We start from the raw sequence: 24,023 nt of genomic DNA, 5'->3' as shown, positions 1-24,023 counted from the left end.
GTCAGACTGCAAAGGAATGTGACAAGTTGAATCCAAAATTAGCTCAGCAACAAGAAACAATAGGTAATGGTCAAAGGATATTTTTGTGAAAAGAAATCAGTCTCCATGGTGTTCCACATGGATCAGTGTTGGGTCTCTTGTTTATTGTGTACATTTATGATTGGACAACTTTGCAGATGACACAACATCAGCCATGTAGTCAACAGTGCAGAGGATAACTGTCAACTCTACAATGAAGTCAGTGATTTGGTTGAGTGAATGAAATTGTGGCAAAAGGAATTCGATGTAGAGATGTGTAAGCTTGTGCACATGATGAGGGCAAACAAAGCTGAAGATACACAATAAATGGAAGGATACTGAAAGGGGTAGAGGAACTGGGAGGTCCTGGGAATGTATGTCCACAGGTGGCAGGAGAGATCGATAAGTGTTAGGAGGGTGTAAGGAATGCTTTCTTTCATTGGCTCAGGTATAAAATACAAAAGCGGGAATGTAATGCTACAACAGGATAGAATTGCAGTTTAGGCCACAGGTGGAATTTTGTGTCCTTTTCTGGCCATTGCATTACAAGAAGCACATCTTTACTGAGGAAAGGGTATTGAGATTTACAAGACTGTTGCCAGAGCTTAAAAATTGCATCTATGAGGAAAGATAAGATAGGTTAGTGTTGTTTTTCTTTAATAGAAGAGGCTGAGGTATATACAAAACTATGAAGGTCCATGATAGGGTAACAGGAAAGATCTATTTCCCTTAGAGAAGAAGTAACTTGCTAAGGGGTATAGATTTAATGTAACAAGTAGAAGGATAAGAGGAAGCGTGAGGAAAATCTTTTTCAAGCAGAGTATGTTGCTTGACAGTTTGATGGTGGAACAGTGAAGTACGGACATATTGAATTCTAAATGTTAATTCTGTTTCTGTCTCCACAGATCCTGCTAGATGTACTTAGTTTTTCTCGCAGTTTCTGTTTCCACTTCACACTTAATGTTGCTTTAATTTTTTTTCGTTGCTTTCCAGTTTTTAGTAGTTGCAGTTTCTTTTACTTTTAAACAAAATGCCAGAGTCAGTTTTTACAGAAGAAATGACAGGATATGTAGAAAAGTTTAACATAATCAAATAGAGTCAAGAGTCATAATTGTTTTATAAAAGGGAAGTCATTTTTGACAAATTAGCTAAAGTTCTTGGAGAATACAAAAACAGAGTTAATAACGGGGAACCAGTCGATGCTGTTTATTTGGATTTCCAGAAGGCATTCAACGAGGTGCACATTAAAAAGTTATTGCATAAGATTGAAGCTCACAGTATCGGGGCTATTGTATTAGCATGGATTGAGGATTGGTTAATATACAGAAGATAAAGAGTTAAGATTACTGGATTTTTTCAGGTTGGAAAGACATAACCAATGGATGCCACAAGGATCAGTTCTAGGGCTTTAAGTATTTACAATCTACATTAATGACCTGGATGAGGCAGCAGAGTGTAATGTATCCAGATTTGTTGATGATACAATAATATGTGGGAGGGCATGTTGTGGAAGCCATAAAGAATCATAAGGAAAAGTCTTGGGCCCCATATCCAAGGAGGTTCACAAGAACGATCCCAGGAATGAAGAGCTTATTATATGAGGAGTATTTGAGGATTCTTTGTCGGTACGTGAAAGAAGGAAGAGGGTAGAGTCTCACTGAAACTTACAGTATGCTGACAGAGTTAGGGTGGACATGGAGAGGATGTTTCCATAAGTAGGAGAGACTAGGTTCCAGGGCATAGTTTCAGAGTGAAAGGACAACTTTTTAGAATTGAGACGAGGAGAGATTTCTTCATCCAGAGGGTGATGCATCTGTGGAAATTGATGCTGCAGAAGGCTGTGGAGGCCAAGTCATTTTAGTGTCTTTAAGACAGAGGTAGATAGGTTCTTAATTAGTAAGGGGATCAAAGGTTATGGGCAGAAGAATGGGATTGAGAAACATATCAGCCATGATCGAATAGCAGAGCTGACTCAATGTTCTGAATAGCTGAATTCTGCACCTATATTGTAGTGATTATAATGTAAAGTCAGGTGAACCTCATAGAATATGAATTCCCTGATTGGGGGTGTTAATCTTGGCCAATCAGAGAGCCCTGGCTGATGGATAAAGATGCAACATTCATCTTTAAGTTGGGGTAAGCATTTCTGGCATCATGGTGTTATTAGGGAAGCTTGACTCATTCATTCCTGCTGCCAAAGACTGGGTCCAGTATGTGGAAAGAGTGTGTTATTTTTTCAAGGCAAATGACATTGGAGCAGATGAAAAGCATTGAGTAATTCTCCTGACAGCATGTGGACCCATAGCTGTTTCAGTTATTAGGAGCTTAACTTTCCCTGAGGCACCAATTCCTGAAACTATTCAACAGTTGATAGATTTAGTTAAGGCATATTATGACCCAATTTTGAGCTGCTATTGTTTTTATTTGGCAATTCGAGAACCGGGAAGTTCATATTGGGATTTTTGTCCACGTTAGGATGACTGGCAGAGGCATGTGACTTTGGTTTAACCCTTAATGAGATGCTGAGAGACTTTGTTTGTTTGTTTGGTACGTGAAATTAATGATGTAACCATGCAAAAGCGCCTACTAGTTCAAACCAAATGGACTTCAAGCAGGCACTTCAACTGTCTTTATCACTGGAAAATGCGACAAGTGGCACATATGAGTTACAGGGTATTCTGATGGATGTGGACAACCCCACGAGACCAACTGAGCTTGGGGAACACCACTTAAAGCAAGGCAATTGCATAGCCTCACTCAGGACAGATCATGGACAGACTGACTCTGGGTCAGCCCCAACAAAACCCAGAACAAAGCCAACTCTCAGCCAAACAGTCAAAATTTTCTTCAGGATTTTGGCTGGCCAGCGATTACAATTACTGCCAGTAAGTGGATTTGAGACAGCAAAAGAGTCCTAATGGACCTAAGTTGAGTAAGAGAACTCATAGACCGATACACAGGAGAGTTCACACCCTAGAAAGTCCACCTACATCGGGAACAGTTAAATTACTCAGCAAAATTCACATCAGAATAAATCAAAATAACTATCTGGTTAAATGGTCATCCGGTTTTAATGGAGATCAATACCAGGGTGGCTATTTCAGTAATCACGGAACTAGTCTTGAACATAATTTGCTCTGGACTCCAATCCTTAAGTTTGTGCAAGATCTCAGCAAGACTGAGAACCTAGAATGGGGAACCTTTACAGATTAAAGATACAACTTTGGTTCCAGACTCTTATGAGAAGCAGATGGTTCATTTTACCATGGATTGTAGTAAAAGGCTTGGGCCCAAGCTTGATTGGGCAAAATTGGCTGAGAAGGATCCACCTTGATTGGCTCAACATCTTTCAATTATAAAATAGCTGCCTGAGTGAAATCTATTTAAATACCTGGACATTTTTCAGGGAGACCATCTTGCATGTTGACCAGGAAGCAATTTCACGATTCTGCAAGGCCCACCCAGTGCAATTTGCCTTAAAGGCAAAAGTGGAGGCTAAATCAGGAGGCTGGAAAGCAAAGGAATCATCAAACCAGTGAATTTTGCAGAAAGGGCAGCTCCAGTCATACTGATTGTGAAGACTAACATGTCTGTTCACCTTTGTGGGGATTTAAAACAAACATTAAACCACTCTTCATAGCTGGATAACTACCCAATCACTTGTGTAGAGGAGTTATACACAAAACTGGCATGGAGACTGTTCTTCATGAAGCTGGACATGAGCCATGTGTACTTGCAGTTATGGTTAGATGAGGATTCCCAGAAGTATGCTACAATTAATATCCATAAGGGTTTGTACCAATATATAAGACTGCCATTCGGGGGATCGTCGAACTGTGCAAGTTTTTCAGCAGATAAAGGAGAATATTTTACAAGGTCTGTCCCAGATTGCCATTTATCTAGATGATGTACTAATAACAGGGAAGACCAGTAAGGAGCACTTAGAGAACTTGGACATGGTCCTTAGACATTTCTCCCAGGCAGGCGTATGCCTTAGGAAGGAAACGTGTTCCAGGCACTCCAATGACCTACTTGGGCTACAGAATCGACATGACCGGATTACACCCGTTGGAAGATAAAGTGAGGGTGAACAAGTGTCCCAGCTCCCATGTCTGTACCAGGGCTTAGGTCTTTGGGCTGGTGAATTATTATGGAAAGTTCATATATAATATGGCCTCCATCCTGGCACTTTTATATCAACTCTTAAAATAGGGTCAGCCTTGAAAATAGTCACTTATCCAAGCCATAGCTTTTAGAAAACAGCTGGCATCCTCTAAGCTGTTGGCACACTATTATTCCAAGTGAGATCTGATACTGACATGTGATGTCTCCCAGTAGGCATTGGGGTAGATTGGCTCATTGGTGGTCCAACGGGGAGGAACACCAATAGTGTATGCATCTAGGACTTTGACTAATGCCGAGTATATATATGTCCAGATAAAGAAGGAAAGTTTCGATGGTCATGTTTGGACTCAGGATGTTCAACCAATACCTTTACAATATAAATTTGTAATAATAATGGACCACAAACCCTTGCTAGTTTTACTGAAAAAGGACAAGGCAGTGCCACCCATCGCTTCAGGCCAAATTCAGCAGTGGGCTCTAATACTAAGTGCATATAATTACAAGTTGGAACACTGACTGGGAGGCCAAGTAGCAAGTGTAGATGCATTGAACCACCTCCCACTGGCAGATACACCACCGTTGGTGCTACCACTGGAGCAGTCCATAACATTAGATTTGGTACTGGGTAGTGAGCCCGGCCAGGTGTTAGATTTGGAAGTAGGTGAGCACTTTGGTGATAGCGATCACAATTCTGTTATATTTACTTTAGTGATGGAAAGGGATAGGTGTATACCACTGGGCAAGAGTTATAGCTGGGGGAAAGGCAATTACGATGAGATTAGGCAAGATTTAGGGAGCATAGAATGCGGAAGGAACCTGCAGGGGATGGGCATATTAGAAATGTGGAGCCTATTCAAGGAAAAGCTCCTGTGTGTCCTAGATACATATGTACCTGTCAGGCAGAGAGGAAGCTGTAGAGTGCGGGAGCCGTGGTTTACGAAGGAGGTGGAATCTCTGGTCAAGAGGAAGAAGAAGGCTTATGTTAGGATGAGATGTGAAGGCTCAGTTAGGGCACTTGAGGGCTACGAGGTAGCCAGGAAAGACCTAAAGAGAGAGCTCAGAAGAGCCAGGAGGAGACATGAGAAGTTGTTGGTGGATAGGATCAGGGTAAACCCTAAGGCTTTCTATAGGTATTTAAGGAATAAAAGAATGACGAAAGTAAGATTCGGCCCAGTCAAGGATAGTAGTAGTAAGTTGTGTGTGGAGTCAGATGAGATAGGGGAAGCGCTAAATGAATATTTTTCAACAGTATTCACTCTAGAAAATGACAGTGTTGTCAAGGAGAATACAGAGATCAGGCTACTAGACTAGGTGGGATTGAGCTTCACAAGGAAGAGGTATTAGAAATCCTTCAGAAGGTGAAGATAGATAAGTCCCCTGGGCCGGATGGTATTTATCCTCGGATCCTCTGGGAAGCCAGGGAGGAGATTGCCGAGCCTTTGGCATTGATCTTTAACTCGTCATTGTCTACAGGAATAGTGCCAGATGACTGGAGGATAGCAAATGTGGTTCCCCTGTTCAAGAAGGGGAGTAGAGACAACCCTGGTAATTATAGACCAGTGAGCATTACCTCAGTTGTTGGTAAAGTGTTGGAAAAGGTTATAAGGGATAGGATTTATAATCATCTAGGAAAGAATAAATTGATTAGGGATAGTCAGCACGGTTTTGTGAAGGGTAGGTCGTGCCTCACAAACCTTATGGAGTTCTTTGAGAAGGTGACCAAACAGGTAGATGAGAGTAAACCGGTTGATGTGGTGTATATGGATTTCAGCAAGGCGTTCGATAAGGTTCCCCACAATAGGCTATTGTACAAAATGCGGAGGAATGGAATCGTAGGAGATATAGCAGTTTGGATTGGAAATTGGCTTGCTGAAAGAAGACAGAGGGTGGTAGTTGATGGGAAATTTTCATCCTGGAGACCAGTTACTATTGGTGTACCGCAAGGGTCGGTGTTGGGTCCACTGCTGTTTGTCATTTTTATAAATGACCTGGATGAGGGCGTAGAAGGATGGGTTAGTAAATTTGCAGATGACACTAAGGTCGGTGGAGTTGTGGATAGTGATGAAGGATGCTGTAGGTTGCAGAGAGACATAGATAAGCTGCAGAGCTGGGCTGAGAGGTGGCAAATGGAGTTTAATACAGACAAGTGTGAGGTGATGCGCTTTGGTAGGAGTAACCGGAAGGCAAATCACAGGGCTAATGGTAAGATTCTTAGCAGTGTAGATGAGCAGAGAGATCTCGGTGTCCATGTACACAGATCCTTGAAAGTTGCCACCCAGGTTGACAGGGCTGTTAAGAGAGGGATCGAGTTCCGGACCCAAGAGGTTATGGTGAAGCTGTACAAAATTCTGGTGCGACCGCACTTGGAGTATTGTGTACAGTTCTGGTCACCGCATTATAAGAAGGATGTGGAAGCTTTGGAAAGTGTGCAGAGGAGATTTACTAGGATGTTGCCTGGTATGGAGGGAAGGTCTTATGAGGAAAGGCTGAGGGACTTGAGGCTGTTTTCATTAGAGAGAAGAAGGTTGAGAGGTGACTTAATTGAAACATATAAAATAATCAGAGGGTTAGATAGGTTGGATAGGGGGAGCCTTTTTCCTAGGACGGTGACGGCGAGCACAAGGGGGCATAGCTTTAAATTGAGGGGTGAAAGATATAGGACAGATGTCAGAGGTAGTTTCTTTACTCAGAGAGTAGTAAGGGAATGGAACGCTTTGCCTGCAACGTGTAGATTCACCAACTTTGGGTACATTTAAGTTGTCATTGGACAAGCATATGGATGTACATGGAATAGTGTAGGTTAGATGGGCTTGAGATCGGTATGACAGGTCGGCACAACACCGAGGGCCGAAGGGCCTGTACTGTGCTGTAATGTTCTGTGTTCTATGGTTTTAAAATTTTGTGGACACCCTTCTAGTCACAGATGAGTATATCAGATTTTCGACGCAGAAGGATCCAGTCCTAACAAAACTGAAACAGCTGGTGGTGATGAGGGGGGAACCAAAGGGCTGTCACAATCAGAACTGAAACCTCTTTGGACCCTGAGAGACAGTAGTGGGTGGCATATTAAGTATGGGGAGCAAGAGTGATCGTCCCGAGCAAAGGTTACCACCAGAGACTGCCTGAACTCCACCAGAGTCATCCAGGTGTTTCAGAACTCAAGATATTAGCAACAAGTTGTGTCTGGTGTCAAGGATTGGATGCAGGCATTGCCGCACCAACAAGGAAAAGATTACGAACAGCTGTTCCCCACATTCATGGGAATGGTAAACCCTGGACCTGGTTACACGTCAACTATGCAGGTCCTTTCATGAGCTCAGTGTTCTTAGTCATTGTGAACATCTACTCAAAGTGGTTGGACATGCATAGAGTTGATTTGTCAAACACAGTGACAATGATAGAAAAACTGTGCAGTCTTTTGCAATACATGGACTCCTGAAAGTGTTGGTCACAAACAACAGCCACTGTTTACCAGCAGGGAATTTGAGTATTTCCAAAAGTCGAATGGTATTCAACATTCTAAGGACTGTGCCATACTGTCCATCATCTAATGGTCTGGCAGAAAGAGCAGTCCAAACTTTGAATGCAGGCTTAAAGAAACAGCCTACAGCTTCATTCGATACCAAACTCTAGCACTTCCTATTTGATATTAGGACCATCCCTCATGCAACTACAGGGATAGCTCCATCAGAGTTGCTAATGGAGAGACGACTTCACAGCAAGTTAAATCTGATCTTCTTGGGTGGGGATGGGGGAATTCAGCATCAGGAATGCCAATGCTAGACACTAGACTCTGCTAAGTGAGAGAGACAATTTCCTTCAGGGGATGAAGTTTAGTGTAGGAACCACAAGAATGGCGCTTTATGGATAAGAGGCACGGTCAATGCAAGGTCAGGTCTAGTGACGTATAAAGTTTGGGTAGGTGCACTGGTCCTGATCCCATACAAAAGCTGCAAACTCTCAAATTGGGCAAGAGCAAATCATTTCCGGTTCCTCGGAACAGTTGGAAAAACTGGCAGAATCTGTGGGTGAGAGATAATGGGAACTGCAGATGCTGGAGAATCCAAGATAATAAAATGTGAGGCTGGATGAACACAGCAGGCCCAGCAGCATCTCAGGAGCACAAAAGCTGACGTTTCGGGCCTAGACCCTTCATCAGAGAGGGGGATGGGGTGAGGGTTCTGGAATAAATAGGGAGAGAGGGGGAGGCGGACCGAAGATGGAGAGAAAAGAAGATAGGTGGAGAGGAGAGTATAGGTGGGGAGGTAGGGAGGGGATAGGTCAGTCCAGGGAAGACTGACAGGTCAAGGAGGTGGGATGAGGTTAGTAGGTAGGAAATGGAGGTGCGGCTTGGGGTGGGAGGAAGGGATGGGTGAGAGGAAGAACAGGTTAGGGAGGCAGAGACAGGCTGGGCTGGTTTTGGGATGCAGTGGGGGGAGGGGATGAGCTGGGCTGGTTGTGTGATGCAGTGGGGGGAAGGGACGAACTGGGCTGATTTTGGGATGCGGTGGGGGAAGGGGAGATTTTGAAGCCGGTGAAGTCCACGTTGATACCATTGGGCTGCAGGGTTCCCAAGCGGAATATGAGTTGCTGTTCCTGCAACCTTCGGGTGGCATCATTGTGGCACTGCAGGAGGCCCATGATGGACATGTCATCTAAAGAATGGGAGGGGGAGTTGAAATGGTTCGCGACTGGGAGGTGCAGTTGCGAACCGAGCAGAGGTGTTCTGCAAAGCAGTCCCCAAGCCTCCGCTTGGTTTCCCCAATGTAGAGGAAGCCACACTGGGTACAATGGATACAGTATACCACATTGTCAGATGTGCAGGTGAACCTCTGGTTAATATGGAAAGTCATCTTGGGGCCTGGGATGGGGGTGAGGGAGGAGGTGTGGGGGCAAGTGTAGCACTTCCTGCGGTTGCAGGGGAAGGTGCCGGATGTGGTGGGGTTGGAGGGCAGTGTGGAGCGAACAAGGGAGTCACACAGAGTGGTCTCTCCGGAAAGCAGACAAGGGTGGGGATGGAAAAATGTCTTGGGTGGTGGGGTCGGATTGTAGATGGCGGAAGTGTCGGAGGATGATGCGTTGTATCCGGAGGTTGGTGGGGTGGTATGTGAGAACGAGGGGGATCCTCTTTGGACGGTTGTGGCGGGGGTGGGCTGTGAGGGATGTGTTGCGGGAAATGCGGGAGACGTGGTCAAGGGTGTTCTTGACCACTGTGGGGGGAACGTTGCGGTCCTTGAAGAACTTGGACATCTGGGATGTGCGGAAGTGGAATGCCTCATCCTGGGAGCAGATGCAGCGGAGGCAGAGGAATTGGGAATAGGGGATGGAATTTTTGCAGGAGGGTGGGTGGGAGGAGGTGTATTCTAGATAGCTGTGGGAGTCGGTGGGCTTGAAATAGACATCAGTTACAAGCTGGTTGCCTGAGATGGAGATTGAGAGGTCCAGGAAAGTGAGGAATGCGTTGGAGATGGCCCAGGTGAACTTGAGGTTGGGGTGGAAGGTGTTGGTGAAGTGGATGAACTGTTCGAACTCCTCTGGGGAGCAAGAGGCGGCGCCGATACAGTCATCAATGTAACGGAGGAAGTGGTGGGGTTTGGGGCCTGTGTAGGTGCGGAAGAGAGACTGTTCCCCCTAACCTACAAAGAGGCAGGCGTAGCTGGGGCCCATGTAGGTGCCCATGGCCACCCCCTTTGTCTGTAGGAAGTGGGAGGAATTGAAAGAGAAGTTGCTGAGGGTGAGGACGAGTTCGGCTAGGCGGATGAGGGTGTCGGTGGAGGGGGACTGGTCGGGCCTATGGGACAGGAATACAGGTGTTTCTCCCTTTCTGTCAGGCTTTGAAGAGACCTTGGAATGTGAGAATGGATATGGCAGATATCATTGACTTGATGCCTTTGCTGCCTGAAGAAAAGAATGAATTTCTTCCAGGACCCTCCAGGCGTAAGAGGCAAGCTACGGGCAATGTGTAACGTGTGGTATTCAAGGCAGAATTGAGGAACCTGACCCAATGGTAAAACGCCCCAGGAGGAGCTACAAGGAAAAGAACTGACCTGTGTCCTCAGACTCTGCGACAGAGAGGTGTAATGATTGTAACAAGGTCAGCCAGGTGGACATCATAGATTATGAGTTTCCTGATTGGACGAGTTAATCTGGTCCATTCAGGGGCCCCAATCTGATAGGTAAGAACAGGAGAATCAGACATGCTGTTCACTCTGAGGAACAAAAACAAAAATTGCTGAAAAAGCTCAGCAGGTCTTGCAGCATCTTTGAGGAAAAATCAGAGTTAAATGCTTCAGCTCCAGGAACCCTCCTTCAGAAGGGAGCTGGATCAGTGTCAAAGACTTGCCATGTGTAAATAAAAGGTGACTTATTGGCAGGATATGGGCCTTTGGAGTTATTTCATATTTCTTACAATTTTATGGTCAATCTGCAAGGGGATACAGTTGTTTCAGTAAGTGGGGGAAACGACTTGGCAGATGAAGCTTAATGCAGAAAAGTGTGAGGTCATGCACATTAGTGGGAAGAATAAAAAGGCAAACTATCATTTAAATGGAGACAGTCTCCCAAAACAAAAAAAAAGGCCGTGGAGGGGGCTCTAGATGTCTTTGTGCATGAAACAGAAAATGTTAGCATGAAGTTGCAGCAAATAAGAAGGCAAATGGAATTTTGACTTTTCGCTAACCAGTTGAAATTTAAAAACATGGAAGTCTTATCACAACTGTACAGAATGTTCGTGAGGCTGCTTTTGGTGTACTGTAGGATAGATGATGGCATAGTGGTATCATTGCTAGAGTATCAAGTTGGAAACTCGGCTAATGTTCTGCGGACCCAGGTTTGAATCCCACCACAATAATGGTGGAATTTGAATTCAGTAATTTTTTTTAAAAGGCTGGAATTAAGAATCTACTGATCACCATGAAATTATTGCCAGTTGTCAGCATCTAATTCACTGATGTCCTTCAGGGAAGGAAGTCTGCCATCCTAACCTGGCCTGGTCTCCATGTGACTCCAGATCCACAGCAATGTGTTTGACTCTCAGTTGCCCTCTGAAATAGCATAGCAAGCCAATCAGTTGTACCAATTGCTACAAAGTCTCAACAAAATGAAACCAGAAGGATTGCTTGGCATCAACCTAGGCACTGGAAAAGGAAACGGCAGAAACAGCCCTGTCAGCCCTGCAAAGTCCTCCTCACTAACGTCTGGGAGCTAGTGCCAAAACTGGGAGAGATGACTCTCAGACTAGTTAAGCGAACCATCCCAGAATATGTCCTGTCCCACCGGCAGGACAGACCCAGCAGTATACAGTCAGGAGGGCGTTGCTGTAGGAGTTCTCAACATCCAGACCCCATGAAGTCTCATGGCTTTAGGTTAAACATGGGCTGATTACCTGCTGATTACCACATACAGTCCTCCCTCAGCTGACAAACTGGTACTCCTCTATGTTGAACGCTACTTGGAGGAAGCACTGAGGATGGCAAGGGAACAAAATGTACTCTGGGTGGGGTACTTCAATGTCCATCACCAGAAGTGGCTCAGCAGCAGGTATACTATAGATCAGGCTGGTCGGGTCCCAAAGGACATAACTGCTAGACTGGGTCTCCGGCAGGTGGTGCAACAAGAGGAAATAATATACCTGACCTCATCCTTCCCAATCTGCTTGCTACAGTTGCATCTGTCCATAACAGAATCAAAAAAAGTGATCATCGCACAGTCCTTGTGGAGAGGAAGTCCCACCTTCACATTGAGAATAACTCCCATGGTGTTTTGTGACACTATCATGGTGCTAATTAGGGCAGACATCGCACAGACGTAGCAACTCCAGGCTGGGCATCCATGAGGCACTGTGGGCCATTAACAGCAGCAGAGTTGTACTCCAGCACAATCTGTAACTTCATATAGCCCGGCATATTCCCCAGTCAACCATTACCATCAAGCCAGGAGATCAACTCTGGTTCAATGGAGAGTATAAGAAGGCATGCCAGGAGCAGCACCAGGCATACCTCAAGATGAGGTATCAACGCGGTGAAGCTACCAAACAGGACTACTTGCATGTCAAATAGCAAAAGCAGCAAGTAATAGACAGGGCTAAGCATTCCCACAATGAATGGATCAGATCTAGGCTCTACAGTGCTATCAAATCCAGTCATGAATGGTGGTGGACAATTAAACAACTCACTGGAGGAGGAAGCTCCATGAATATCCCCCATCCTCAGTGATCGAAGAGTCAGCACATTCGTGCAAAAGATGAGGCTGAAACATTTGCAGCAATCTTCAGCCAGAAGTGCCAAGTGGATGATCCAGCTCAGCCTCCATCAATGGTCCCCAGCATTACGGGTACCAGTCTTCAGCCAATTCGATTCACTCCATGTGATACCAAGAAATGGTTGGACACACTGGATACTGCAAAGGCTATAGACCCTGATAACATTCTGGAAATAGTACTGAAGACTTGTGTTCCAGAACTTGCTGCTCCCTGGCCAAGCTGTTCCAATACAGTTACAACACTGGTATCTACCTGATAATGTGGAAAATTACACAAGTATGTCCTCTGCACAAAAACCAGGACAAATCCAACCTGGCTGATTACCACCCATCAGTCTAAAACCAATCAGTAACCTGCTCAGTGACGCCCAGTTTGGGTTCTGCCAGGGCCACTGAGCTCCTGATCTTACTACAGCCTTGGTTCAAACATGGACAAAAGAGCTGAATTCCAGAGGTGAGGTGAGAGTGACAGCTCTTGACATCAAGGCTGCATTTGACCGAGTGTGGCATTGACGAACCCTAGCAAAGCTGGAATCAGTGGGTATCAGGGGAAAAATCTCCAGTGGCTGGAGTCATGCCTGGCACCTAGGAAGATGGTTGTGGTTGTTGGAGGTCAGTCTCTCATCTGTAAGTCATCTCTGCAGGAGTTCCTCAAGATAGGGTCCTAGGCCCAACCATCTCCTGCTTCATCAGTGACCTTCCCTCCATCATAAGGTCAGAAGTGGGGATATTTGTTGATGATTACGCAATGTTCAGCACCATTCGTGACTCCTCAGGTACTGAAGCAGTCCACATTCACATGCAACAAGATCTGGGCAATATCCAGGCTCGGGCTGACAAGTGACAAGTGACATTCATGCTGTGACCACCATGAATAAGAAACAATCTAAGCATCACCTCTTGACATTTCAATGGTGTTACCATCACTGAATTCCCCCATTATCAACATCCTGGGGGTTTTCATTGACCAGAAGCTCAATCAGACTCATCACACAAACAGTGCCAACCAGCGCAGGTCAGAAGCTAGGAATACTGCAGTGAGTAACTCAACTCCTGATTCCTCACAGCCTGTCTACATTCTACATGGCACAAGTCAAGAGTGTGATGGAGTAAGCCCCACATGCCTGGATGAGTGCAGCCCAACAACACTGAAGAAACTTGACACCAGGACAAAGCAGCCTATTTGATTAGCACTACGTCCACAATCATCCACTCTCTCCTCTACCGGCACCCAATAGCAGCAGTGTGTACTAACTGCTGAAGATGCACTGCAGGAATTCACCAAAGATATTCAGACAGCACCTTCTAAACCCACAGCCATCTAGAAGGACAAGAAGGGTAGCAAACCATCACCTTCAAGCCGCTCACCATCCTGACCTAGAAATGTATCGCCATTCCTTCGCTGTCGCTGCATCAAAATCCTGGAATTCCTTCCCTAACGGCATTGTGGGTCAGCCTACAGTAGGTGGACTGCAGCAGTTCAAAAAGGCAGCTCACCACCACCTTCTCAAGGGTAACTAGGGTCCTTTATTCATTTGAGTTTAGAAGAATGACAAGTGATCTTATTGAAACATATCCAGTTGTAAGGAGGCTTGACAGGGTAGATTTTAAGATATTTCCATTTTTGGTGGAATCTCGAATTGGGGACATAATTATTGGAAAAAAGAGAGGACATTCGTTGAGAACTGTTAAGGAATTTCTTCTGTCAGATGGTGGTGCATGTCTGGAATTCTTTAACCTAAAGAGTTGTGAAAGCTAAATCGTTGAAAATAATTAGAGGAGGGAGATAGATTTTTGAAATATCGGGTAGGTGAGAGCTATAAGGAATTGGCACTAAAGAGGAGTTGTGACCTGGGCCAGATCAGCCAAGAATTTATAGAATGGTGGGGGCAGGCTTGAGGGGCTGAATAGCCTACTCCTGTTCTCATTTCTTATGTTCTTATCTTCCAAATATTGCAGCTTCATTTCAGTTGCCTACTATTTCTTTTACAGGTGTCATGACCCTATTTTCAATTAAAAGTAACCATCCTGGCCTCCTGAGTGAGAAAGCAGCCAGTAAAATCAATGAAACAATGCTCCGTCTTGGTAAGGGCTGTACAGCACAAGGACTCGCTGCTTTATATTTAATAAATGCTAATTCTCTGCTGTGTAACTTGAAGTTTCCTTTGTTTGGGATGTAACTACAGATTGTCAGCATTTCAGAAATTGAAGATTTACCTGGAATGTGCTGCTAGAGGATGTGATGAAGGCAGATACAATAGCAACATTTAAGAGACACCTTGACAGATACATAAATAGCTAGGGAATAGAGGGATACTGACCATATAGAGGCATTTTTGGTTTTTTTTAGAAAGACACCATGTGTCAATAGCTCTGTTGGGCTAAAAGGCTTGTTTCTTTTGTAGCGATGCTGTGCCTTTATGAGACGTATTTGGTTCTGTTTCTCTTGCAGGGGGTTGTCACAATGGTACCAAAATGACTCCTTCAGACAGGCAATTGATAAGCAGCTTTGAGTTCTCCCTGGGTTTTTTTTACACAAGTGTCATGAGTGGGTGAGGTAAGGCTCACACAGACTCCAAAGAACTTTAGTTTTGCTTTCATTTCCTTGATGGGTTTTGCTGGCTGAAGGACTTGACAGCTTGAGTTCAGTGCAGCTAGAATTAAGTTGTGGATAGAGAAGCTTCCTCTTAAAAAATCTAAAGGGCGGACAGGAGAGAGACAGCACATGAGATTAATAACTGTGTTGCTGAATTGCCTTTGCTGACGGTGTTTATGGTATGTTGCCTATATTGGAACAGTTGACTATAAGTGCTTAAAGGACACATTATCGTAAGTATTTCAATAGAGTAAAGTTATGACAATTCTTTTTGTTGTATTTTAGCTGTGTTGTAAGAATAAAGGGTGGTTTGTGGTGGACCAATCAAATCTTATCTGGAACACAGCACCTTAAACTTGCCTTTGTAAAAGTATAAAAGGTCAGAGTCGAGGCTGTCTCCATAATATACTTTTTTTTGGAGCGGGGATTCTGGTCCGGTTCATAACACAGTCCTGTACTGTTCGTTGTTCTTTATTAATCTCCAGTAATTTTCCTGGAGCAAAACCAGGAAAATTATTTTTCAAAATGTCTTTGAATATTTTTGTTTTATTTAATTGTAATAATATGGAAATAAGGAGAAAATGCTTTTGACAAATCCATGACTGACTGATTCAGTTGATTCATCAAGAGTTTGTTTGCTCTCCAGTTGATTAATGGGATTGAAATGGAGCAGGAACCGATGACATGGGTTGAGAGCAGGAGGTCATATTTTGAAACATCTGGAGTTGGAAACTCTATGTCATTACCATATGAATGAGGTGGTGACCAATTTAGCATGTTGCTTGATAAATGTTTGGTTGCCATTTTATTTGGGGTATGAATGGAATTAGTTAAAAGCAATGTTTTACGAATTTATTTTTGGCAAAATTTTCTTATCTTTTCATTTGTCCTGTTTAGACTCAGAGTTGGGCTGCCAATTTTCCAGGATTGTCCTGCGGACTGCAGAAATTAAGAGTTAATCTCCCAGCCACTTGCTCCAGCAGCTCCAGAGAGAGCACAGAAAAACTGTGTGCTTAAAATGAATTTTTACACATCTGGTTATTGTTATAAGAATATTAGCTTGAAGGTTGCTTGACAGTAAGGAATTATCCAATCGATATCGAAGAGTAGATTGTATTTCTATTTGGATTTGGGAAGGCAAAGTGCTGTGAGGATGGGTGGAGTTTGGACAGCTGTATAGAGATACCTCCAAGAATATGCCCAACCAGAACTAGCAACACCAAGAGGTATTTTAGCTATGTTGTAAGAATAAAGTGTGTATTGTGGTTTTTTTTCCTGTTTCCTCCATGCTCTACTTATTCTTGCTAGATTGCAGCTTATTCCTAAACCTCCAGACTGTCTTCATGGGACTGGATACTGGAGATAACTAACATATGAAGGTATTTCAGGCAGTGAGAGACCCAAGAATCAGTTTGTCTGCCCATCCCATTCTAGCCTTCATTGAGCAATATCTTTTTTACCATTGAGAAACTTTATCGTCAATGCATTGCTTCAAACTCAGGAAGCTTCCCCCTTCTATTTTAATCTGCACTGCCCATTCATTCTGTACAGGCATTATAATTTACTAAAGAAAATGTGCCTGAATTCATAATCAGTTTTAAAAGTGGTGGCAAAGATCTTTATCATCTGTTTTTCAGTCTTCAATTGCAGGTACAGGAAAGAAAGTTAAGATGACTGTACCTTTTGGTAGAAGAAACCATGTCTCATTGCTGTGTAATTCAGTTCAGCTGCTGATAACCATGTTTGTGTGTACCTGTGTCTCTGTATTCTCTTGCAAGTCTGCAAAGTACGTGGTGCTTAATGGCTTGAGTTTTACTTATCAGGCATTTTTGGATTCCTGGCATTTGGCTTTGTCTTCATCACATTTGGATGCCATTTCTATGATTTCTTTAACCAGGCTGACTGGGAGAGGAGTTTCCGTGACTATGTTCTGTAAGTGACCCTACCTCCTTCAGTTCATTTTAGGCTCTGAAGTAGAACCCATTAGCTTTGGGTGATTGGTCAGTGAGGGCTCATAGTAAAATCCTAGAAATTAGGAATTTCCATACTTACAGAGTCTATACAAGCATTTGAAGGTCCCTTTAGGTCACCATATTGGATACATATTCCACTATCGCTTGCAAACTCATTTCCCTCAAATCTTTGAAAATCAGCAATTGGATATAAAACAATGGACTGACTAACTGTACATGCAGATTAGGAGTTTGTGAAGCATATTTCCATTCTTAGATCTTAGGGTCCATTTGTGGCCAGATTTGTGATTGTGTGGTTTCTTCTGTAAAGGGAAGAAATGCGAACAATTTGCATTAATGTAGCACTTTTTAGGACCACAGAATGTCACAAAGTGTGCTTTTAAAGTGTAGTCACTATTTTAAAGTAGGAAGTGCAACAGCCAATTTTGTACAAAGCACACCACCACAAGCAGCGATGTGATTATGATCAGAATATCTATTTTCTTTATGTATGGTGATTGTTGATTGAAATAAAAATATTGGCCAGGATTCTGAGCATATCTGGCCTCCCCTTCTTTGAAACAGTGCCATAGAGTCAGCACTTATATCACATTGTGGAAAGGAAGCAATAAATAGTGCTGAATTTCCTGTTTTGAATATATTAAATAATTTATACGTCAGTTGTCAGCCATAGCTAATTGGTAACATTTTACCTCTGCATTCAACTTCATTCTAGAGTCTTGAATACATAACCTAGGATGACACTTTATTGCAGTACTGGGGAGAGGAAATTCTGCACCACTGGAGGCATTGTATTTTAGATACATTGTTAATTTTTTAAAAATTCATTCATGGCATAAGGGCATCACTGGACAGACCAGCATTTATTGCCCATCCCTAATTGCCCAGAGGGCTGTTAAGAGTAAACCACTTTGCTGTGGGTCTAGAGTCTGAATGGCAGTTTCCTTCCCCAAAGAACATTGGTGAATCAGATAGGTTTTTCTGACAATCGGCAATGGATTCATGGTAATCATTAGACTCTTAATTCCAAATTTTCATTGAATTCAAATTTCACCATCTGCCTTGGAGGGATTCAAAACCAGGTCTCCAGACTTGAGTCTCTGGATTGACAATCCAACAATAATACCACTAGGCAATTTGAGGCCTGGTCTCAGGTAGATGTAAAAGATTCTACAGTACTATTCAATGAAGAATAGAGGATTTCTCCCTCAAACCTTGGCCAACATTTATCTGGTTATCTATCTCATTAATACTGTGGGACCTTACTGGGCACAAAATGCCTACTATCCTTCATTATAATACAACAGTATTTGATTGACTAAAGTTTTTGGGCGCATTAAGATCTTGAAAATAGCTTGATAAGTGCAAACCCTTCTTGATATTCAGCATTAGTTTTTGGTCTTACACAAGGAGATAACCATGATTATGATTCGATATGGCACCATGAGTAGAGGATATGTTATAGTTTGGTTTATTGCAAGGCATGAATATGTTGAGATCTATTGGTTAAATCAGTACTTAGTGTTTTGATTGCTTGAACTTGTCAATTACTATGTCAATTACATTCATTGGATTGTGCTTGGTTTGTGTAGATTTGTTTGCATTTTTCTGGCCAACTTGCATATTGCACGTCTGTGCTTTATTTAAAATGCATCTTCGTGTCTGATTCGACTTTGCATTTCAACCCTCAGGTGTGAAGCCAATGTCTCTATTGCTGAGCAAACCAACACTCCAATCCCTGAATGTAGCATCAAGAATCGCCCTAGCCTTCTGGTGGAAAAGATAAACATATTTGCCGTGTTTGGGACAGGCATTGCAATGAGTACCTGGGTCTGGACCAAAGCTACAATCTTAATATGGAAAAGGACATGGTTTAGGTATCAGAATTCACTCAGATAATGGACTAACTGAAACATTAGAATTGGCAAGACTAAGATTTATTTCCTTTATTATTTTATGTAATATCTCTCTCTTGGTATATCTTCTACAACATTTGATGAATGGGGAGAACAAATTCCTGTAGCAGGCTGCCTCAAATCCCCTCCGGTGCAAGCAGGCCTTTAATAGTAGGTTGGTATAGCTGTATTAATGCTTTGTCAGTAATCAGCACTCTTGCATCTGAATCACAAGATTCTAGATTCAAATTCTACTCCACTTTTTTGAAGAAGGGCAGAGGAGTTATTACCGACATCGTAGCCAATATTTATTCCTCCAGTAACATCGCAAAAGCAATCGTCTGTTTATTGTCCAATTGTGAGAGTTCTGTGTGCTCTCATTAGCAGCTGCATATCCTAAGTTACAACAATGATGACATTTTGAAAGTATTTTATTAGCTGTAGAGTGACACATTCAGTGGTCATGAAATGTGCTATGTAAACAAAAATTTTTGTTTGGGTATAGAAACAGAAGTAGGCTATTCAGTCTCTTTAGCCTATTCAACCATTTGATTGCAGCTTAACTGGAATTCTAGCTCCAACTATAGTACCTGGCCTTGTCTCTGTAACTTTTACAACCTTTACCTAACAAAAAATAATCAATCTCTGTTTTAAACATTTTCTATTGCCTCCCAGTTTCAACAAGTTTCAGAATTTCCCCATTCTGCCTATCACAGGAGCCCTTTTAATGATCATCATTATATCTTCTTGTCTCCTATATGTAGAGTTACAAGGTCAAAGCAACCTGCCATTTTTAATACTTTAAGCCCTCTGGCCAAATGGAAAATTCCTTCTATTCACTCAGCACTCCCTTCAGCAAATTAGCTGAGATTGAGATCTCACTGATGTGAAGGGTTAAACATACACACCTCTTGATGTGGCACGTTGTGTTCCAGTTTCAAAGCCTGATGTCATTTACCTGCCAAGAGTCAGTGATCTGAAGAAGTGCATTGTATTTAATGCTATAATATCAGGACGCTATGTTCTCCATAGTGGAGATGTAGGTAGAACACACACAATATCGAGCAGTTTGTTGACGGTGTATGGAGACTTTTTAAAAGAAATGTTGAAAAATCTTGTGTAAAAAGGTTTTTATCTATAGTGCAGGATGTCATCAAGCTTGAAAGGAAATGGACTATATGCCTATGCTGACCAAGTTATCCAAACTGTATACCCATTTGCTTGCATTTGCCCCCTGTCTCCCTAAACCTTCCCTATTCTTGTATCTCACTTGGACTTAAATGGGCAGACAAAGGTGACAGGGATATATTTTCTAACCAACCTGTTCAGGGATGTTAATACATGCCCCTGAAGCAGATGGGACTTAAACCTGGGCCTCCTGGTTCAGAGGTATGAACACTATCACTTACTACAACAGTTCTTACAGCTCATCCAGCTCTACACCTTATTATCTCAGGTGTTCATCCAGCTCTACAACTTGTTATGTCAGATTCTCGAGCATTGGCAGTTTCTACTATCTCTGTAACAATTTTAACCCCCTCTGATGCTGCTTGGCCTACTATGTTCATCTAGCTCTATACCTTGTTATCTCAGATTCTCCAGCATCGGCAGTTCCTACTAGCTCTTACTTGTGATCTGATTTGGTTACAGTTAATCAAATATAGGCAGTGCTGCTCTCAGCTAGTGAATACAATCCTAGAAATGAACTGGCTCCCAGAGCAGATGAAGAATCTGGGTAGGCCTGAGGCTCCAGAGTGATCATGTGTTTTCCACAGTGACAGCACAAGGAGTTCAGTCTGAATTTCAATCCCAAGTAGTAGTTTAAAAGTTAAATCTCTGTCATAGCCATCTTACTGTTAGGAGAGCCAGGAACAGCCCCTCGCAGGTAAACCAGCTGTTCAATAGGAACTGAAAGACTTCTGTATTTTTAGAATTATCGGCCGAAGCGATGATGAGCCAAAACGAATTAAGAAGAGTAAAATGATTGCTAAAGCTTTCTCAAAGCGAAAGGAGTTGCTGAAGAATCCAGACAAGGAACTGTCATTCAGTATGCAGACCGTGTCTCATGAAGGGCCCGTGGGTAAGTACTGATTGTCAAGGGGTCTCATTCAGTAAGCGTATATGTCCAAGTACGGTTACAAAGACGCTTTATACTTAATATTGTTTGAACGACTTAAGTTTGAAGCACTGTGGGAAATGGACTTATTTAGGCCCGTGGAAATACCCAGACTGAATTTTTTTTAAAGAGAGCATTGAAAGTTCACTTGGACACTGGAGACTTTTTTTAAACAAGGTCTCCTGTAAATCACATGACGTGTAATAACTGTTTGCTTTGCTGTAGAACTCCACTGGGGCTGTTTTGAGCAGTGATTGACTTGTAGAAGATCCTTGTTTTATTTGGTTCAGTCAGAGGGAAGCCTGAAAAGAACAAGCTAAGTTAGAGGAAAGCAAACTAAGAACAAGTTGCCTAGCTGAATTTTCTCATTCTTGAAAATTAAACACGCTTGCGTTCAGGATGAAATCTATTTGCTCTGTTGAAAGAGTGATTAAAGAAGCATTGGAAGGTTATGGTTTCTGAGTCAGACATGTCTGTAAGACGTGAGACAGCCATGAATTATTATTTACTCAGCGCAACAGACTTTGGAACATTCTACACTTTTTGTCCTTTTTGTCTTTAAGAAGAAGCCACCAGCCAAAGTCTTTCTTTTCAGAAAGCAAATCATTACAGCGAAATCTGTCTTCTCTTTTTTTGAAAGGTGTGTGTGTATATTGAGGATATTTAGAGTGATAGGCATTTAAAACTTCTGTATTATTGACTGCGCATATTAACCAATTATTACATATTTATTGAATGATTTTCATTTTTATGTTGATTATAAACTAATAATTTTGTTTATTAAGAAATCTGGTTGGTGGATTTTGTTTAAGACTTGGTGTAGATCAGATATATCTTAGGTCATCGGGGTCACTTTAAAAAAGTACTTCTATGTTTCATTGTGACCTATGGAGTAGTGAGACTTGACCAACAGTGCACTCCTTCAATCTCAGTCATAAAGGTATTTGTTGAAAAGAAGACAAAGTACTGAAAATATTCAACAGTTCATGCTGTATCTTTGAAGAAAATCAGAGTTAATCTTTCAAGTCAATGATCTTACATCAAAACAAGGGAAAAGCATAGAAATATAACAGATTTTAAGCAGGTGAGCAATGTGGAAGGGTAGGGACAATGAAGTTGAAGGCGGGAGAGTTTAAAGGACAAATAAAATGTATGGCAGTGATAGAATGGAAACAGCAAAATCATTTATCAGCAGCTGGTATCCAATAAAATAGGATCCAAAACTGGTGAACTAGATATTGAGACTGAAAGGTTGTGAAGTGCTGAATCAACAGTTGAACTGCTATTCTTCAAGCTTCCTTGCACTTCATTAAGTTGCCAAGGGCAGAGGTGTCAGAATGGAAGTGTGATGGAGAATTAAAATGATGGTTGATGAGAAGCTTAAGGACATATTTACAGATTGAGCAGGGATGTTCACCAAAGCAGTCTCTCAAATCAAGATTATACTCCATAGTAAGCAGCAAATACAATATACCAAATCAAAAGAATATTAACATATCACTGCTTCATCTAGGAGGATTGTTTAAGGCCATTTAGGATGATGGAAAGGGAGGAAGTTAAAGGACATTATTTACTGAAACTAGTTTCTTGTTTAAAAAAAAGGTCCTAGTGGCAGCTGAAATGTCAATTTTATTGTGATTAGGGAAACCAAGGCTTTGTATGCCAGAAATTTTTAATGAGATTAGACTCTATTTAACTTAATGATAATATGTGATTTAGTCACAGATCTTATGTTATAGGCGGGTACAAGGTTAGAAATCACACAACACCACATTATAGTCCAACAGGTTTATTTGAAAACACAAGCTTTCAGAGTCTTTCTCCTTCTTCAGGTGTTAGTGAGAGAGGTAGTATCAGAACAGAATTTACAAGTAAAAGATCAAAGGATCACACTGCTAATGAGGATGTACTAAACAAACCAAAGACGTTGTTAAATCTTTAATCATTTAGAAGGTTTTAATTGATTGATATGTATGTGTAAATTGACTGTCTAAAATTTTGTGCTTTTTGAGCAAAATAATCTTTCTGTGTGTCTGTGTCCGTGTGTGTGTCCGTGTGTGTGTGTGAGAGAGGGAGAAAACAGCCAGTCAATGTGCTATTTTATAAATTCCTACTTTAACAATAAAACTAGTCTGACTCCAAACCAAAACACACAAGATTCTAAACAAGGCCTGACACCTAACATGCACTGATAATAAAATGTGAGGCTGGATGAACACAGCAGGCCAAGCAGCATCTCAGGAGCACAAAAGCTGACGTTTCGGGCCTAGACCCTTCATCAGAGAGGGGGATGGGGTGAGGGAACTGGAATAAATAGGGAGAGAGGGGGAGGCGGACCGAAGATGGAGAGTAAAGAAGATAGGTGGAGAGAGTATAGGTGGGGAGGTAGGGAGGGGATAGGTCAGTCCAGGGAAGACGGACAGGTCAAGGAGGTGGGATGAGGTTAGTAGGTAGCTGGGGGTGTGGCTTGGGGTGGGAGGAAGGGATGGGTGAGAGGAAGAACCGGTTAGGGAGGCAGAGACAGGTTGGACTGGTTTTGGGATGCAGTGGGTGGGGGGGAAAGAGCTGGGCTGGTTGTGTGGTGCAGTGGGGGGAGGGGACGAACTGGGCTGGTTTAGGGATGCAGTGGGGGAAGGGCAAATATTCCATCCCCTATTCCCAATTCCTCCGCCTCCACCGCATCTGCTCCCACGACAAGACATTCCACTCGCGCACATCCCAGATGTCCAAGTTCTTTAAGGACCGCAACTTTCCCCCCACAGTGATCGAGAACGCCCTTGACCGCGTCTCCCATATTTCCCGCAACACATCCCTCACACCCCGCCCCAGCCACAACCACCCTAAGAGGATCCCCCTCGTTCTCACACACCACCCTACCAACCTCCGGATACAACGCATCATCCTCCGACACTTCCGCCATTTACAATCCGACCCCACCACCCAAGACATTTTTCCATCCCCTCCCCTGTCTGCTTTCCGGAGAGACCACTCTCTCCGTGACTCCCTTGTTCGCTCCACACTGCCCTCCAACCCCACCACAC

The 24,023-nt window shown here is 42.9% G+C and overlaps 1 protein-coding gene across 2 annotated transcripts in view; it reads left to right on the top strand.

Moving 5' to 3' along the window:
* Window positions 1–24,023, top strand: part of smo (smoothened, frizzled class receptor) — a 41,683-nt gene that overhangs the window by 10,416 nt on the left and 7,244 nt on the right. The window contains exons 7-10 of one of the 2 annotated variants that reach the window (XM_048554338.2): window positions 14,395–14,487; window positions 16,822–16,930; window positions 18,663–18,848; window positions 20,798–20,946. In XM_048554338.2, coding sequence (XP_048410295.1) covers window positions 14,395–14,487; window positions 16,822–16,930; window positions 18,663–18,848; window positions 20,798–20,946 — 537 coding nt within the window. The remainder of the gene's footprint in view (window positions 1–14,394; window positions 14,488–16,821; window positions 16,931–18,662; window positions 18,849–20,797; window positions 20,947–24,023) is intronic. The other variant, XM_048554339.2, reaches the window with a different exon arrangement.

The sequence above is a fragment of the Stegostoma tigrinum genome, chromosome 25 (assembly GCF_030684315.1).
Source record: "Stegostoma tigrinum isolate sSteTig4 chromosome 25, sSteTig4.hap1, whole genome shotgun sequence".
Taxonomy (NCBI): domain Eukaryota; kingdom Metazoa; phylum Chordata; class Chondrichthyes; order Orectolobiformes; family Stegostomatidae; genus Stegostoma; species Stegostoma tigrinum.
The sequence above is the reverse complement of the archived record's forward strand: the minus strand, read 5'-3'. Positions and strand labels throughout refer to the sequence as shown.